General features: G+C 44.9%; 1 protein-coding gene across 3 annotated transcripts in view; it reads left to right on the top strand.

The window, feature by feature from the left end:
* The window catches only part of NBR1 (NBR1 autophagy cargo receptor), a 47,637-nt gene that overhangs the window by 25,979 nt on the left and 4,924 nt on the right, over positions 1 to 16,734 (top strand). For 2 of the 3 annotated variants that reach the window (XM_053568916.1, XM_053568918.1), the window contains 11 exons: positions 110 to 269; positions 364 to 654; positions 1,447 to 1,596; positions 2,060 to 2,135; positions 3,002 to 3,112; positions 3,373 to 3,528; positions 4,680 to 4,757; positions 7,871 to 8,294; positions 10,484 to 10,578; positions 11,460 to 11,517; positions 12,776 to 12,881. In XM_053568916.1, the coding sequence (XP_053424891.1) occupies positions 110 to 269; positions 364 to 654; positions 1,447 to 1,596; positions 2,060 to 2,135; positions 3,002 to 3,112; positions 3,373 to 3,528; positions 4,680 to 4,757; positions 7,871 to 8,294; positions 10,484 to 10,578; positions 11,460 to 11,517; positions 12,776 to 12,881 (1,705 nt within the window). The remainder of the gene's footprint in view (positions 1 to 109; positions 270 to 363; positions 655 to 1,446; positions 1,597 to 2,059; positions 2,136 to 3,001; positions 3,113 to 3,372; positions 3,529 to 4,679; positions 4,758 to 7,870; positions 8,295 to 10,483; positions 10,579 to 11,459; positions 11,518 to 12,775; positions 12,882 to 16,734) is intronic. The other variant, XM_053568919.1, reaches the window with a different exon arrangement.

Below are 16,734 nucleotides of genomic sequence, written 5' to 3' on the forward strand. Positions count from 1 at the left end.
CATTAGTATAGCCTCAGGAATCACAGTCCGCCTCTTGAGCCACAGTGTAGGATATTCACAAGCCAGCATACCCAACAGCAAGCAACTAAGCATCTGAATTTCTTGTCAGGTTCCCTTTGCAACCCTGTGCCCCAGTTATGCCAATGCTCAGTGCAGCATTTGTGGATGAGAATTTGCCTGATGGGACTCACCTTCAGCCAGGAACCAAGTTTATCAAACACTGGAGGATGAAAAATACAGGAAATGTAAAGTGGAGTGCAGAGACAAAGGTAATTTTTACCATAAAATGTGAAGATAAGGTGATTTGAAGTGGCAGTGTGCTCCACTGACAAGCTGTCTTTCTCTTGCTACTGTTCTTTTTAGCTCAAGTTCATGTGGGGAAACCTTACTTTGGCTTCTACAGAAAAGAAGGATGTTTTGGTTCCCTGCCTAAAGGCTGGCCATGTAGGAGTTGTGTCTGTGGAGTTCATCGCCCCAGCTTTGGAGGGAACGTATACTTCCCATTGGCGTCTTTCTCACAAAGGCCAACAGTTTGGGCCCCGGGTCTGGTGCAATATCATAGTGGATCCTTTTCCCTCCGAAGAGAGCCCTAACAACATTGAAAAGGGCATGACCAACTCAAGCAACGCTGATGATCTCACCTGCCAACAAGAGGTGAGCCTTGGCAGCTTTGGCCCAGTATCCCAGGGATTTACTCAGAGTTGGGAAGAGAGTGACTAAAACTAAGACCCCACTCATAGCTGGTCATTCTTCAGAAATCATAAAAAGTAAAAAAAAAGAAAAAGAAATCATGAAAAATTAGCTTCTCCACTTCCCCCCATCATAGTGGTCTGGGCTTGGCCAGACTGGAACTAGAACTGCTGAACTGATACTTTGCTCTTTAACATTTGTCTCTTCTGAAATAACCCTGTGTGTGTTCCCTAAATACTAATGAAGTCTTACTATGTTGTTACTTTTTTCATGTAGTTTCTCTATATGAGTGGAACAAAGTATTTGCTGTTTAAATCTGTAAGTTTAAAATTATGTCAAAACAAAAAAAAAATTTTTTTAATATAGAACTACAGCCAGTCACCATGGATCATGCCTGTAGTCACAGAGGTTTAGGAGGCCGAGATGGGAAGATTGCTTGAGGCCAGAAGTTTGAGACCAGCCTACGCAACATAGCAAGACACCATCACTAAAAAAATGAAAGAAATAAAATTAGCCAGGTGCAGTGGTGCACACTGGTAATCCCAGCTACTTAGGAGGCTGAGGCAAGAGGATCATTTGAGGTTGCAGTGAGGTATGATCACACCACGGCACTGCAGCCCAGGCAAGAGAGCAAGACTTCATCTCTAAAAGAAAAAATACAGAGATATACCAGTGTTTTTGTTGTAAGGGGCATTATCAGCCTGCCTCTTTAGTTCTCTTGAGGGTCTAAAATTTATCAATGATTTGTCTCTGTAGGAAGCTTTTTTTCTGGCTAAAGAAGAAACTCAGCTTGGTGAAGTGTCTGAGCAGGCAGAAGGGGCAGGAACCTGTGCCCCACAGAAGACAAAAAATGTTGCCAACGAGAGGGAACTCTATATCCCATCTGTGGACCTTCTGACTGCCCAGGTAGAACATTTAGCACTTGGAGGGTCAAGGACAGAGAGAGAAAGCATTGGTATAGCCATGGGTGGTTCCTGGCAAGTTAGAGATATATATACCTGTTTTGATCCGATCAGATGCAGCCTGAATGAGATCATCCATGGAAACAAGTTTCTAAACTAGATGTTTCTTCTTTGAATTGGGAACTCAGTACTGTGCTTCCCCACAGCTTCCATTTAGTTGCCTCTTCATTTCAGCCTATCTCATTCACCTTCACACGTAATGCCTTTTCTCTTTTTCCTACCACTTGCTCACTTGAAGATGTAGTTCCCATTTAACTCTACTTGATTTCACTTGACTAAAGAGAAGCATGAATTTGGATACAGTTGAATGCAGGACGATGTGGAAATGGCCTATACAACCCATCAAGACAAAACATGGCTCCAGTGTGTACTGCAAACAGCCTAACATTGCCTGTCTTTTTTTCTAGGACCTGCTATCCTTTGAGTTGTTGGATATAAATATTGTCCAAGAGTTAGAGAGAGTACCCCACAACACCCCTGTGGGTAAGAATGTCACTCAATTTGTTGTTTATTTTATTAACAGACATAAAAGTGCTGTACCTTAGACTCTTGTAGTTGTAGTGTTTTAGTGTGAAGAAATGGATGCCAAGGATTTCTCCCACAGGGGAATAGTAAAACTACACCCATGTGTCCTTTTATCTCTAAACCTGCTGTGTGTCAAAAACAATAATACAAGTTTGTGCAAGTTTCCCCCACCATAAAAGGACTCATATTTCTCTCCCCTCTCTCTCTCTCTCTTTCTCTCTCTCTTTCTTTCTTTCTTTCTTTCTTTTTAGAGAATAGGGTCTTGCTCTGGTACCCAGGCCTGGCATACAGTGGCAGGATTGTAGCTCACTGCAGCCTTGAACTTCTGGGCTCAAGCAATCTTCCTGTCTCAGTCTCCCAGATTGCTACAACTATAGGCATATGACACCATGCTCAGCTAATTTTTCTTAATTTTTGTAGCGATGGGGTCTCACTGTGAGACGTAGACTGGTCTCAAATGCCTAGCCTTGACCAATTTTCTAGTCTCAGCCTCCCAAAGTGTGGGGTATACAGTCATGGGTCATTGCACCTCTTCTCTCTTTGTTTCTAGACATTTGTGTCCCTTTGCTCCTTTACATTTATGTTTTTATGTCTTGGCCATAGCCCTCTAGGCCAAATAATTATTTATAATCCTTCCAGCATTGATTAATCTGTCAGGAATATTTGCACACCCAATAGTCTGGAGAAATTCTTTACAATAGGCTTTACAGCATACTTAGGTTTATTTTAACCTTGGAGGAGTCAAGAAGCCTATGAAGTGTTGCGTCTGGACACTGTTGTGATGCTTTTTCTCAGTTGATGATTCTCCTGCCTTTATTCTCCAGATATGACTCCCTGCATGTCTCCTCTGCCACATGACAGTCCTTTGATAGAGAAACCAGGGTTGGGGCAGATAGAAGAAGAGAGTGAAGGGGCAGGATTTAAAGCACTTACCGGTAAGGGATTAAATATTTGTAAAGCATTTGTATCCTCCCTTTCCATATCGCATCTTATTTTTACACCTACCCTTTACTAATCTTAGTATGTAAATGGCTTTTCTGTAGCATCTCACTTTTTGAAGTCTCCCCACCTCCACGTGGCACAGATAGCAGCTGTTCCTTCACCTGTTTTCAACATGGGTGATGACTGGTGAAAGCCCCTCAGCATTTCAAACACCAAGGACAAACAAAGTTCGTGTCTCTTTCATATTCCACAGTGTCAGGAAAGACAAAACCTGAAAACATTGCTTCAGTGGAGGAAACAGAAGAAGACCTGAGTGGGACCCAGTTTGTGTGTGAGACTGTAATCCGATCCCTTACTTTGGATGCTGCCCCAGATCACAACCCACCTTGTAGACAGAAGTCCCTGCAGAGTGAGTGTCCCTGCATTTCTCTCAGTTACCGTGGTGGCCCCTGAATGGTGCTTGCCATACTTGATTAGTTAGAAGTGTTTTTTTGTTTTTGTTTTTTTTGTAGAGACAGAGTTTCACTTTATTGCCCTCAGAGTGCTGTGGCATCACACAGCTCATAGCAACCTCCTGAGTAGCTGGGTCTACAGGCGTCCGCCACAATGCCCAACTATTTTTTTTGTCGAAATTTGGCCAGGGCTGGGTTTGAACCCACCACCCTCAGTATATGGAGCTGAGCCACAGGCGCTGCCCTTCCCACTGAGCCACAGGCGCTGCCCCAGAAGTGCTTTTCTTAACTGAGAGTGGAGGGAGGGTGATCTTTGTTAGAAATTCTAAACATGGGTGGTGCCTGTGGCTCAGTGAGTAGGGTGCCAGCCCCATATACCGAGGATGGCGGGTTCGAACCCAACCCCAGCCAAACTGTAACATAAAAATAGTCAGGCGTTGTGGCAGGTGCCTGTAGTCCCAGCTACTCGGGAGGTTGAGGCAAGAGAATCACAAAAGCCCAAGAGCTGGAGGTTACTGTGAGCTGTGACACCCAGCTCTCTACCGAAGGCGACAGAGTGAGACTCTGACTCTAGAAAGAAAGAAATTCTAATCATGGCTGGGTGCAGTTTATGCTTGCAATCCTAGCACTTTGGGAGACAGAGGCAGGAGGATCACTTAAGGCCAGGAGTTTGAGACCAGCCTTAACAACATAGCAAGATCCCCATCCCCATCTCTACAAAAAATTTAAAAATTAGCTGGGCATGGTGCCTCATACCTAGAGTCCCAACTACTCTAGAGGTTGAGGCAAGAGGATTGCTTGACCTGGGGAATCACTTAAACTCAGAGTTTTGAGGTTGTCGCAGTTTGGCCGGGACTGGGCCTGAACCCGCCACCCTCGGCATATGTGGCTGGCACCCTACTCACTGAGCCACAGGCACCGCCCAAGAGTTTTGAGGTTGTCATAGTGAACTTTGATGATAGCCCTGTCAGGAAAAAAAAAAAAAAAAAAAAGAAAGAAAAATTCTAACCCTGTTAGTTTCTTTAGATACTATGTATGCTAGCCAACTTTTGGACTGGAATGTCAGGAGCAAAAAAAGCCACCATAACTCATTTTTGCACTTTCTCAGGGGCAGAATTACAGCTGGATTCCACAGAGGGACAGCAGCCGGTTGTGCTGCCTGGATTCTGCAGTAAGGAGTCTAACTGTAAGTTGACAGCTCCTCAGCATAGACCCCCATTGGCACTTGAGTTGTCTGCTTTCCCCAAGGGCAGCTATCCAAGAAACGGTGGATAGAGAAACAGCAGTACTAAACTAAGATTCTCAAGGTTAATTCTGCTGTGATAAATAATCTTTATAACAGAAAATTCTAAGTATCAGATAAGTAGAAACAATACTATGTATTTCAAGAACTATCCAAAATTCGAGTTTGGGTGCATAAGAATAATATGAGAAGACAGGCATAGTGGGACATGCCTGTAATCCTAGCACTCTGGGACATCAAGGTGGGTGGATTGCCTGAGCTCAGGCATTCGAGACCATCCTGAGCAAGAGTGAGACTTCATCTCTACTGAAAAATAGAAAAATTAGCTGGGGCTGCCACAGTGGCTCACACCTATAATCCTAGCACTCTGGGAGGTCAACAGGGTAGATTGCCTGAGCTGAGGAGTTCAAGACCAGCCTAAACAAAGATGCCCATCTCTATAAAATAGAAAAACTAGCCAGAGGCTTGGTGCAGTGGCTCATACTTATAATCTTAGCACTTAGGGAGACTGAGATGGGCAGCTTACTTGAGCTCAAGAGTTCTAGACCAGCCTGAGCAAAAGCGAGACCCCATCTCTAAAATAGCCAGGCATTGTGGTGAGCGCCTAAAGTGCCAGCTGCTTGGGAGGCTGAGACCAGAGAATCACTTGAGACTAGGAGTTTGAGGTTGCTGTGAGATATGTTGCCATGGCAGTCCACCGAAAGCGACATAGTGAGACTCTTTTCCCCCTCCCCCACAAAAAATTAGCCGGATGTTGTGGCAGGCACCTATAGTCCCAGCTACTTGGGAGTCTGAGGCAGGAGGATTGATTGAACCCAAGAGTTTGAGGTTGCTGTGTGAACTGTGATGCCACACCACTCAACCCCAGGGCAACTGAGTGAGTCTCAAAAAATAGTAACATGGGAGAATATCAATTTATTATAATGAAATTTGGCCTATGCCATTAAATATGATTTATAGCCGGGCGTTGTGGCGGGTGCCTGTAGTCCCAGCTGCTCGGGAGGCTGAGGCAGGAGAATCGCGGAAGCCCAAGAGCTAGAGGTTGCTGTGAGTCCTGTGACATCATGGCACTCTACCGAAGGCAGTAAAGTGAGACTCTGTCTCTACAAAAAAAATAAAATATATATATATGATTTGTTAGGGCAGGTGTGGTGGCTTACGCCTGTAATCAATCCTAGCACTGGAAGGCTGAGGTGGGCAGATTGCTTGAGCTCACAAGTTCAAGATCAGCCTGAGCAAAAAGCAAGACCCTATCTCTACTAAATACAGGAAAAACTGAGGAAAGAAGATCGCTTGAGCCCAAGAGTTAGAGGTTGCTGTGAACTATGATAATGCCATGGCATTCTACCCAGGGCAATAGCTTGAGACTCTGTCTCAAAAAGAAAAAAAACGTAAAACAAAGCTTCTAAAAATAGCTGTGTAGTGTGTCAGCCACCTATAGGGCCAGCTACTTGAGAGGCTGAGGCAAGAGAATCACTTGAGCCCAAGAGTTTGAGGTTGCTGTGAGCTGTGATGCTGCGGCACTCTACCAAGGCCAACAAAGGCCTTTATGACTCTGTCTCATAAATAAATAAGATTTGTCTCACTTTATATTTATTTCTTTGAGACTGAGTCTCACTACCGTCGCCCTTGGTAGAGTGCTGTAGCATGACAGCTCACAGCAACCTCAAACTCCTGGGCTCAAGTGATTCTCTTGCCTCAGCCCCTCAGCCTCCCAAGTAGCTGGCACTATAGGTGCCTGACACACCACACATCTATTTTTAGAAGCTGTTTTTTTTTTTTTTGCCAGCCAGTACACTATAATAGACCCCCATTGGCATTTGAGTTTTTCTTTCTTTTTTTTTTTTTTTGTAGCCAGCCACTACAACGCCTGGCTTTTTTTTGGTTGTAGTTGTCATTGTTGTTTGGTAGGCCTGGGTTGGATTCGAGCCCGCCAGCTCCAGTGCATGTGGCTGGTGCCCTAGCTGCTGAGCCACAGGCGCCAAGCCCTGTCTCACTTTTTAAAGTATACTTGTATATCTGTATGTTTTTTCACACTTAAGTACAAATGTTTATCAAAAAGATCTAAAACAGTGGTTCTCAACCTTCCTAATGCTGCAAGCCTTTAATGAAGTTCTTGTGAGTCATGACCCACAGGTTGAGAACTGCTGGTCTAAAAGGACTTAACAACTTTTCACAGCCAATTTTTTTTTTTTTTTTTTAAGAGACAGTCTCATTTTGTCACCCTCGGTAGAGTACTGTGGCATCACAGCTCACAGCAACCTCAAACTCTTGGGCTTAGGCAATTCTCTTGCTTCAGCCTCCTGAGTAGCTGGGACTACAGGCGCCTGCCACAACACCTGGTTATTTTTTGTTGCAGTTTGGCCAGGGCCAGGTTTGAACTCGCCACACTTGGTATATGGGGCTGGCGCCCTACTCACTGAACCACAGGTGCCACCCTCACAGTCATTATTCTGATAGGACTTACAGATACCTTTTGTTACCCTTCCCACCCCCCTCACCATGATTTGACAGTTATCTCCCATGTTTGTGTATCACTCACCTCCTAACTTACTCTCTTTTTATAGCTGTTAGCTAGTACATCTGTTTTGATTTAAACCCTATCTTAGCATATTAACCATCATTTTGAAGAGGAAAAGAGATGTATTCTCATTTTGAGATTCAGAGTGCTTCTCTTTTTTTTTTTTTTTTTGTAGAGACAGAGTCTCACTTTATGGCCCTCGGTAGAGTGCCGTGGCCTCACACAGCTCACAGCAACCTCCAACTCCTGGGCTTAAGCGATTCTCTTGGCTCAGCCTCCCGAGTAGCTGGGTAGAGTGCTTCTCAAAAGCCTGGGTGTTTGTGCCCTTTGTTTTTGTGAGCTTTGATTCTATTTGGTTTTGCATAGTCTTCAAACTTAGAATATCGCATGGTTCCAGCAGCAGCCCTTCACCTCTGGTTCTTCCTCTTCTCTACCTTTTATAATTGTTGCTCCTGACCGAAGGATTTACCAAGTTAACATAGCATAGAGGGCTCGTTTAACTTCTGCCTTAAAATTGGTTGCTTTCATCCTTCAGTGAAATTTGCCTTCTCTGAAGAGGGACCACTTGGAGATGAGAGGGAAGAGATTGTCCACATTGCTGATGAAGAAGTTGTTGTGGAAGAGGAAGAGGATGATGAGCTCAAAGATGAAGTTAAGAGTCAGTCCTCAGCGTCCTCAGAAGATTACATCATCATCCTGCCTGAGTGCTTTGATACCAGCCGCCCTCTGGGTGACTCCATGTACAGTTCTGCTCTCTCACAGCCAGGCCTAGAGCGAGGGGCTGAAGGCGAGCCTGGGGTTGAGTCTGGGCCAGAACCAGCTGAGGTTGGAGAGAGACGCCCTGGAGGGAAGAAACAGCCACAGGAGCACAGCATCAGTGACATCCTCACAACCTCACAGACTCTGGAAACGGTGTCCCTAATCCCAGAGGTGGTGACGCTGCCATCGCCACTGCCCAGGTACCATGAGGAACCGACTTGATTTCAAAACCTGTTTTTTCACACCAGGCATGATGGCTCACTCCTGTAATCCTAGTACTCTGGGAGGCTGAGACAGGGTGGATTGCTTGAGCTCAGGAGTTCATGACCTACCTGAGCAAGAGTGAGACCCCATGTCTGAAAAAATAGCCAGTCATTGTGGTTGGTGCTTGCTAGCTACTCGGGAGGTTGAGGCAAGGGGGTGTCTTGAACCCAAGAGTTTGAGATTGCTGTGAGCTATGATGCCATGGCACTCTACCAAGGGTGACAAAGTGAGACTCTGTCTCAAAAAAAAACAAAAAAAAAAACAAAACCTGTTTGTTTTCTCATCAACATGGGAAGAGACTATTTCTCATAGTAAAATCTGAATTTAAAGGGATAAAAGTCATATTTCCCAGTATTGTGGATTCTGGATTTAAAGAAGTAACTTCTTTTATGGCTTGGTGCCTGTAGATCAAGCAGCTAAGGCACCAGCCATATTAACCAGAGCTGGCGGATTCGAATCCATCCCCGGGCCTGTCAAACAGCAATGACAACTACAACCAAAAAATAGCCAGGTGTTGTGGTGGGCACCTGTAGGCCCAGCTACTTAGGAGTCTAAGGCAAGAGAATCACTTAAGCCCAGGAGTTGGAGGTTGCTGTGAGCTATGATGCCATTGTACTCTACCCAGGGTGACAGCTTGAGGCTCTGTCTCAAAAAAGAAAAGAAAAATACTTCTTTTACTGGGGCAGTGCCTGTGGCTCAGTGAGTTGGGCGCCGGCCCTATATGCCGAGGGTGGCGGGTTCAAACCGCCACCGGCCAAACTGCAACAACAACAACAACAAAAAAAAATAGCTGGGCGTTGTGGCGGGCGCCTGTAGTCCCAGCTGCTCGGGAGGTTGAGGCAAGAGAATCGCATAAGCCCGAGAGTTAAGAGGTTGCTGTGAGCCGTGTGACACCACGGCACTCTACCTGAGGGCGGTACAGTGAGACTCTGTCTCTACAAAAAAAAAAAAAGAAAGAAAAGAAATACTTCTTTTACTTAGTCTTAATTATCTGAGTATAGTCTGTCTAATTATTATTATTATTATTTTTTTTTTTTTGGAGACAAAGTCTCACTATTTCGTCCTTGGTAAGTGCTGTGGCATCACAGTTCACAGCAACTTACAACTTTTGGGCTCAAGTGCAATTTTCTTGCCTCAGCCTCCCGAGTAGCTGGGACTACAGGTACCCGCCACAACGCCCAACTATTTTTTGTTGCAGTTGTCATTATCTAGCAGGCCCAGGCCAGTTTCAAACCCCTCAGTGTATGTGGCTGGTGTCATAACCACTGTGCTACGGATACCGAGCCATGTCTTCTTATTTTTTAATTATTGAGAGTTAGTTTTTTTTTTATTTTTTATTTTTGAGACAAACTTTCACTGTGTCGCCCTCAGTAGAGTGCCATGGTATCACAACTCACAGCAACCTCTAACTCTTGGCTTAAGCAATTCTCTTGCCTCAGCCTCATCCAAGTAGCTGCGACTATAGGCACCCACCACAATGCCTGGCTATTTTTTTTTTTTTTTGTAGTTGTCTTTGTTGTTTAGCAGGCCCAGGCTGGGTTCGAACCTGCCTGCCTCGTTGTATGTGGCTGGTGCCTATTTATTGACCTGCGGGCACCCAGCCTATTAAGAGCTAGTTTCTAAACACAAATATACTTGGACCTTCCCTCTTTGGTCTCTTGATTCATGAATAAAGGGAGCAAAAAATCTTATTAACCCAAAGCATAATTAGGAAGTTAAATCCATTATGAGAAAAAATACACTACAAAACTAAGTAGAAGTTAATTTTAATTATCTGGTGAATGTGTCTGTGTCATTGCTCTCTCCTAATAGTACAGAATTGCTAGAGCCTTGACTGTCATTTAAGCCTTTCTTCCAAAAAACTAGACATTTCGTTTTATTGACACCACTTGAATGGGGAAGTGACCAGAGTGAAGCCAGTCTTCCCAGATCAAGTGTAGCTAAAGAGGACAACCAGGAATAGAATGCAGCCCTTCTGACCAGATTCCTAAGTTCAGACATGTGATTTGAATCAGAGATGTGAAGCCTCTGTAGAGAATGTGCCACTGCTGTGCTGTTTACTGTTTCTCCACCGTTGCCATAGGTGTCTTTTCAACTTACTTTCCATATTGTGTCTTTCTGGAAGGAGCCCTCCTTGTGTACAGCATCATGGTTCCCCAGAAGTGGATTTACCAGTTACCGTACCAGAAGTTTCTTCATTGTCTGATCAAATCAGAGGAGGTAATTACTGACACGACCTTTATCTCTTTTTCTTTGCTCTTTTCTGATGGAAACTGGGTATGCACAGGCTATCTCATGAATCATGGCAGGTGTCAGAAACCTGCTCTTTTGCTCTTTCTTTGCTCCTCTTTCATCCTCTTAGATCTGTTCTTAGCTACAATGAGACTGCACAGATACAGACTAGTGGAAGAGACCAGGGTTTGCAGCCAAACTAGGTTCCAACCCTGTCTCCACTGTGATGCCTAGCAGTTCAGCAGGTTTATAATGCCTATGAGTCTGTTTTCCTGTCTACAAAATCAGGACAGTACTCTGGGAGCCCGAGGATGGTGGATATCCTGAGCTCAGGTGTTTGAAACCAACTTGAACAAGAGCAAGACCCCAGCTCTAAAAAATAGCCAGGTATTGTGGTGGGCACCTGTAGTCCCAGCAATTCGGGAGGCTGTGGACGCTTGAGCCCAAGAGTTTGAGGTTGCTGTGACCTATGATTCCACAGTACTCTACCTGGGGCACAGAGTGAGACTCTGTCTCAAAAAAAAAAATCAGGACAGTAACACTGGGACGTTGTGAGTAGTTCCTCAAAAGTCATGTCTCAGTCTTCCCCAGAAAACCAAACCTAAAAACCTTGAGAACTAATATATTAGTGTGATAGGATTATAGAGTTAACTTTTATGATTCAGTGAACAGTTACCTCATATTGCATTTCTAGACAGTTTCTTTACCACATAAACCACTAAAAAAAAACTTCACAAGTATTTGCAAAACAAAAACCTTCAAACACTGTGATCAGATTGCCACCTGTCTTAATGGTAGCCTTGCCGAGACTTAGGTGACACTAAGTGCTTATGGGTGCTGCATCTAACCAACAGCTCTTTTGCTTTTAGAGCCCACAGGCTCATCAGGACTTGTAAGCAGCAGACAGAAGAGCTATGACCACTCAAGGTAATGACCTTGTGCAGTCTCTTCTTCAGAAGCCAGGTGGATAATCTATTATTGCTTCTGCTTAAAAGAGTCTCTCAGAGCATGTACCCAGAGCAAGGAAAGCCCTCATTCCTTGTTCTTACTTCTGAAGCGTTTGAGCAACACTTGAACTAAGGGCTAAAGCTGACGTTTAAGAGTTTTTCCATTCCAACTGACTGGTTATGGTGGCTCTCCCCTGAAATGAAAGTACTCTGAGAGGCCAAGGCAGGTGGATTGCATAAGCTCAGGAGTTCCAGACCAGCCTCAGTAAGAGCAGGACCCCATCCCTAATAAAAATAGAAAACTGGGTGGCGCCTGTGGCTCAGTCGGTAAGGTACTGGCCCCATATACTGAAGGTGGCGGGTTCAAACCCAGCCCCGGCCAAACTGCAACCAAAAAATAGCTGGGCGTTGTGGCGGGCGCCTGTAGTCCCAGCTACTCGGAAGGCTGAGGCAAGAGAATCGCTTAAGCCCAGGAGTTGGAGGTTGCTGTGAGCTGTGTGAGGCCATGGCACTCCACCGAGGGCCATAAAGTGAGACTCTGTCTCTACAAAAAAAAGAAAAGAAAACTTAGCCAGGTATGGTGGAGCACACCTGTAATTCGAGCTACTTCAGAGACTGAGGCAGGAAAATCACTTAAGCCCAAGAGTTTGAGGTTGCTGTGAGCTATGACACCACGGCACTCTACCCAGGGCTATAGAGTAAGATTTTGTTTCAAGAATAAAAAGAGTTCACGTTCCAGACAAGAAAGGAGTCCCCTCAATTTCCCCTTACCCTTGGTGCCAGAGGAATAGGCAGGAAAACCAAGCTCCATGTGCATCTTAGTAATTCTTAGACTTACCTGCCTTTCTGCTCCCAGTCACTTCAGAGCAGTGTCCAGAAAATCACATTTCCTTTGAAGATGTTTTCTATGAGATAAAAGTCGAGTAGACAGACTGACATTACCCCAGTTTAACCTCTGAACAACATTAATTTTCAGCTAGTCCTAAAAGCCGACGTGCTAACCAGAGTGGTGTATTTCCTGCAGTGCCCATATCTTTCAGCATTAGAGCTGGCCCTTTCATCAACTGTGATCTGATATCTAGCTATAAAACTGATATGAAACAATCATGTTCTCTTTTTACATCTAATTTTTTTCTTTTAAGGACATCTTTTTCTTTTAAGAGTTAGAGCCCAGACTATCTCATAAGAAGGTAATGATTTGTGTTTGCCTGGGGAGATAATTTGGTTTTCCTCTCTAGGCAGCACCATGGGAGCAGCATTGCTGGAGGACTGGTGAAAGGGGCTTTGTCTGTCGCTGCCTCTGCATACAAGGCCCTGTTTGCTGGGCCACCAGTCACTGCACAGGTCAGTAGGTGTTTTATTTTTCTGAACCTCAATTCTAGGTCACTAATGAAAATGGTGGCTTCTGTCTGGGTTGGAGAGTAACATGGCATTGTAGAAGAAGCTTGGACTTTGGTTAACATACAACTCTGCTCCTTTCTTTTTTTCTTTGAGACAGTCTGAATAGAGTACCATGGCATCAGCCTCACTGACAGCAACCTCAAACTCTTAGGCTTGAATAATCCTCATGTCTCAGCCTCCCAAGTAGCTGGGATTATAGTTGTACACCACAATGCCCAGCTAGTTTTTTTTTGTAGAGACAGAGTCTCACTTTATGGCCCTCGGTAGAGTGCCGTGGCCTCACACAGCTCACAGCAACCTCCAACTCCTGGACTTAGGCGATTCTCCTGCCTCAGCCTGAGTAGCCGGGACTACAGGCGCCCGCCACAACGCCCAGCTATTTTTTGGTTGCAGTTTGGCTGGGGCCGGGTTTGAACCCGCCACCCTCGGTATATGGGGCCGGCGCCTTACCGACTGAGCCACAGGTGCCGCCCCACCAGCTAGTTTTTTTTTATTAGTAGTAGAGACGGGGTCTTGCTGTTGCTCAGGCTGGTCTCGAGATCCTGAGCTCAAGCAATGCACCTAGCTGGGCCTCCCAGGGTGCAAGGATTACAGGTGTGAGCCACCTTGCCTGGCCTCTGCCACTTTCTAGGACTTCAGCCAAGTTATTTAAGGGAAGAAAGGAGAAGGATATAATATTTGTTGAAATCTACTTAGAAAGAAGCTATTCCAAATGCTCGCACTACAGATGAGTAAATCACCAATTCCTGCCCAAACACTATGGGAAACAAGGGAGATACACAAACATTTACAAGACAGGGTAAGATACTTTGCCGGTGCTATCAGAAAGAACTCCTCAGCATATTGGGGCCTAGGAAGATTTCCTGGTAGATGATACCTGAACTGAGTCCTAAAGGACAAAGTAAGTGTTCCCCAGGAAAGAGGGATAGAAAGGACATTCATTGTAGGCTGTGTATGGGTAGCTCAGACCTTTAATCCTAGCATTTAGGAAGCCCAAGATGGGAGGATCATGTGAGGCCAATAGTTTGAGATCAGCCCAGGCAATAGTGGGACCCTATCTCTATTTAAAAAATAAAATTAGCCAGGCGTGGTGGCACACAACTGTAGTTCTAGCTACTAAGGAGGCTGAGGTGAGAGAATTACTTGAGCCCCAGGAGTTTGAGGTTGCAGTGAGCTATGATGATGCCACTGCACTCTAGCCAGGGTGACAGAGCAAGACCTTATCTCAAAAAGGGAATGAGGGGCACTGTAGACAGAGTAGTCAGTAAAAAGACTTGGAAATGTGCGCATGGAGGGTGAATCTGGGCTTGGGAGAAGAGTAGAAAGACAAAACCAAATATATAGTTAGTATTCTGTGTTAATGGGTTTAGATTTTATTTTAAGGCTAATATTAGGAGCCAGATAAGGGTTTTGAGGAAGTGATTAGTGTAGTCAGATTTGTTTTAATAAGATCACTGTGCTACAGTATGGAGGGTCAAAGATAAATCCCAAGTTTCTGGCTTAGGCAGTCGATAGAACCATTCATGCAGGGAAAGGATGTATTCGAGTAGGAGGAGAAACAAATAAGGTGACTTTTGGATAGTGTTGAGTTTAAGGCATATCCAAAGTACTTGGATATGTAGATGTCTCTCAGTATTCATGAGGGTTTGGCTCCAGGTCCACCCCCTTGGATACTAAAATTTATAAATTGGCTGGGTGCCGATAGCACAGTGATTAGGGGGCCAGCCACATGCTCCGGGGCTGGTGGGTTGGAACCCAGATCAGGCCTGCTAAACAAACAAACAAAATAATAGCCGGGCCTTGTGGCGGGTGCCTATAGTCCCAGCTACTAGGGAGGCTGAGGCAAAAGAATGGCATGAGCCCAAGGGATTGAGGTTGCTGTGAGCTATATGACACCACGGCACTCTACCAAGGGTGACAAAGTGAAACTCGGTCCCAATTAAAAAAATAAATAGGCTCTCTTCCCTCCTTTCTCTTCTCTCTCTCTGTCTCTCCTCTCTCACCCTCTCCCTTTCCTCTCTCTCTCTTTTCTCCCTTCTCTCTCCTTTTCTCTCTGTCTTGGTGCTGCTCTGCAGCATCCCTCCCTCGCCAATAAAAATCTTTTGTACAAAATAAATAAATAAATAGGGTGGCTCCTGTGGCTCAAAGGAGTAGGGCGCCGGCCCCATATGCCGGAGGTGGCGGATTCAAACCCAGCCCTGGCCAAAAACCGCAAAAAAAAAAAAAAAAAATAATAAAAATAAATAAATAGGGCGGCGCCTGTGGCTCAGTGAGTAGGGCGCCGGCCCCATATGCCGAGGGTGGTGAGTTCAAACCCAGCCCCGGCCAAACCGCAACAAAAAAATAGCCGGGCGTTGTGGCGGGCGCCTGTAGTCCCAGCTGCTCGGGAGGCTGAGGCAAGAGAATCGCGTAAGCCCAAGAGTTAGAGGTTGCTGTGAGCCGTAGGACGCCACGGCACTCTACCCGAGGGCGGTTCAGTGAGACTCTGTCTCTACAAAAAATAAATAAATAAATAAATAAAAATAATAAATAAAATTGATAAATTCTCAAGTCTCTTATATAATAGTATAGTTTTTGCATGTAACGTAACATATGCTCCTGTATACTTTTATTTATTTGTTTAATTTTGTATGTATTTATTAGAGACAGGTTTCATTCTGTCATCTAGGCTGGAGTGCAGTTAGCGTGGTCATAGATCACTACAGGCTGGGACTCCTCTCCCATATACTTTAAAAAAATCTCTAGATTGGGCGGCGCCTGTGGCTCAAGGAGTAGGGCGCTGGCCCCATATGCCGGAGGTGGCGGGTTCAAACCCAGCCCCGGCCAGAAACTGCAAATAAATAAATTAATTAATTAAAAAAAAAATCTCTAGATTATAATGCATAATACAACGGAAATGCTATATGTAAATAGCTGTTATATTGTTCAGACAGTAACAACAAGGGAAAAGAATCTATACACGTTCAGTTTAGGTAGGCCTATACTTCCCCTCCCCCACATGTACAGTAAAACTTCTGTAAGTTGCCCCCTGAAAGGTCATCATACAGAGGTTGTCAACATAAGGAACTAGGCCCTTAGTACATGTGGTGCATATTCAGTCTATGAAAATTAGGTCAACTTAAGGAGGTGGGTAATGTAGGGAAGTGGTCAACTATGGAAGTTCTACGGTATTTTCGATCTGCAATTGATTTAATCCATAGATGGGAATCCATGGATATGTATCCGTCTGGATCACAGGGGAGAGATTGGGCTAGTGATAAAGTTTGAGAGTCACTTGCATACAGGTTATAGCATTACGTGATTGGATGAAATTATCTAGGAAGAATGGGGAAGGCAAGAGGCAGCCTTCAGGGAAGGAGTACTCTGAAAGGAGTAAGCCCATGTACACAGGGGAAAACAAGGAGAGGGTTCTATGCTGGAAGTTAAGGAAGGGAGTTTTAATAAGGGGAACTTAGTCAATGTGTTAAATGCTGCAAAGAGGTGTGGATGAGTGGTCAGGAATATGAGAAAACAAGTATGCCTCACTTTTTTTCTTTTTTTAGAGATAGTGTCACTTTGTCGCCCTCAGTACAGTACTGTGGCATCACAGCTCACAGCAACCTCTAGCTCTTGGGCTTAGGCGATTCTTTTCCCTCAGCCTCCCAACTAGCTGGGACTACAGGAGCCCGCCACAACACCCATCTATTTTTTTGTTGCAGTTTGGCCGGGGCCAGGTTTGAACCCACCACCCTTGGTATATGGGGCCAGTGCCCTACTCACTGAGCCACAGACACCACCTAAGTATGCCTCACTTTCA

This window comes from Nycticebus coucang, chromosome 18, assembly GCF_027406575.1.
Source record: "Nycticebus coucang isolate mNycCou1 chromosome 18, mNycCou1.pri, whole genome shotgun sequence".
Classification (NCBI taxonomy): Eukaryota; Metazoa; Chordata; class Mammalia; order Primates; family Lorisidae; genus Nycticebus; species Nycticebus coucang.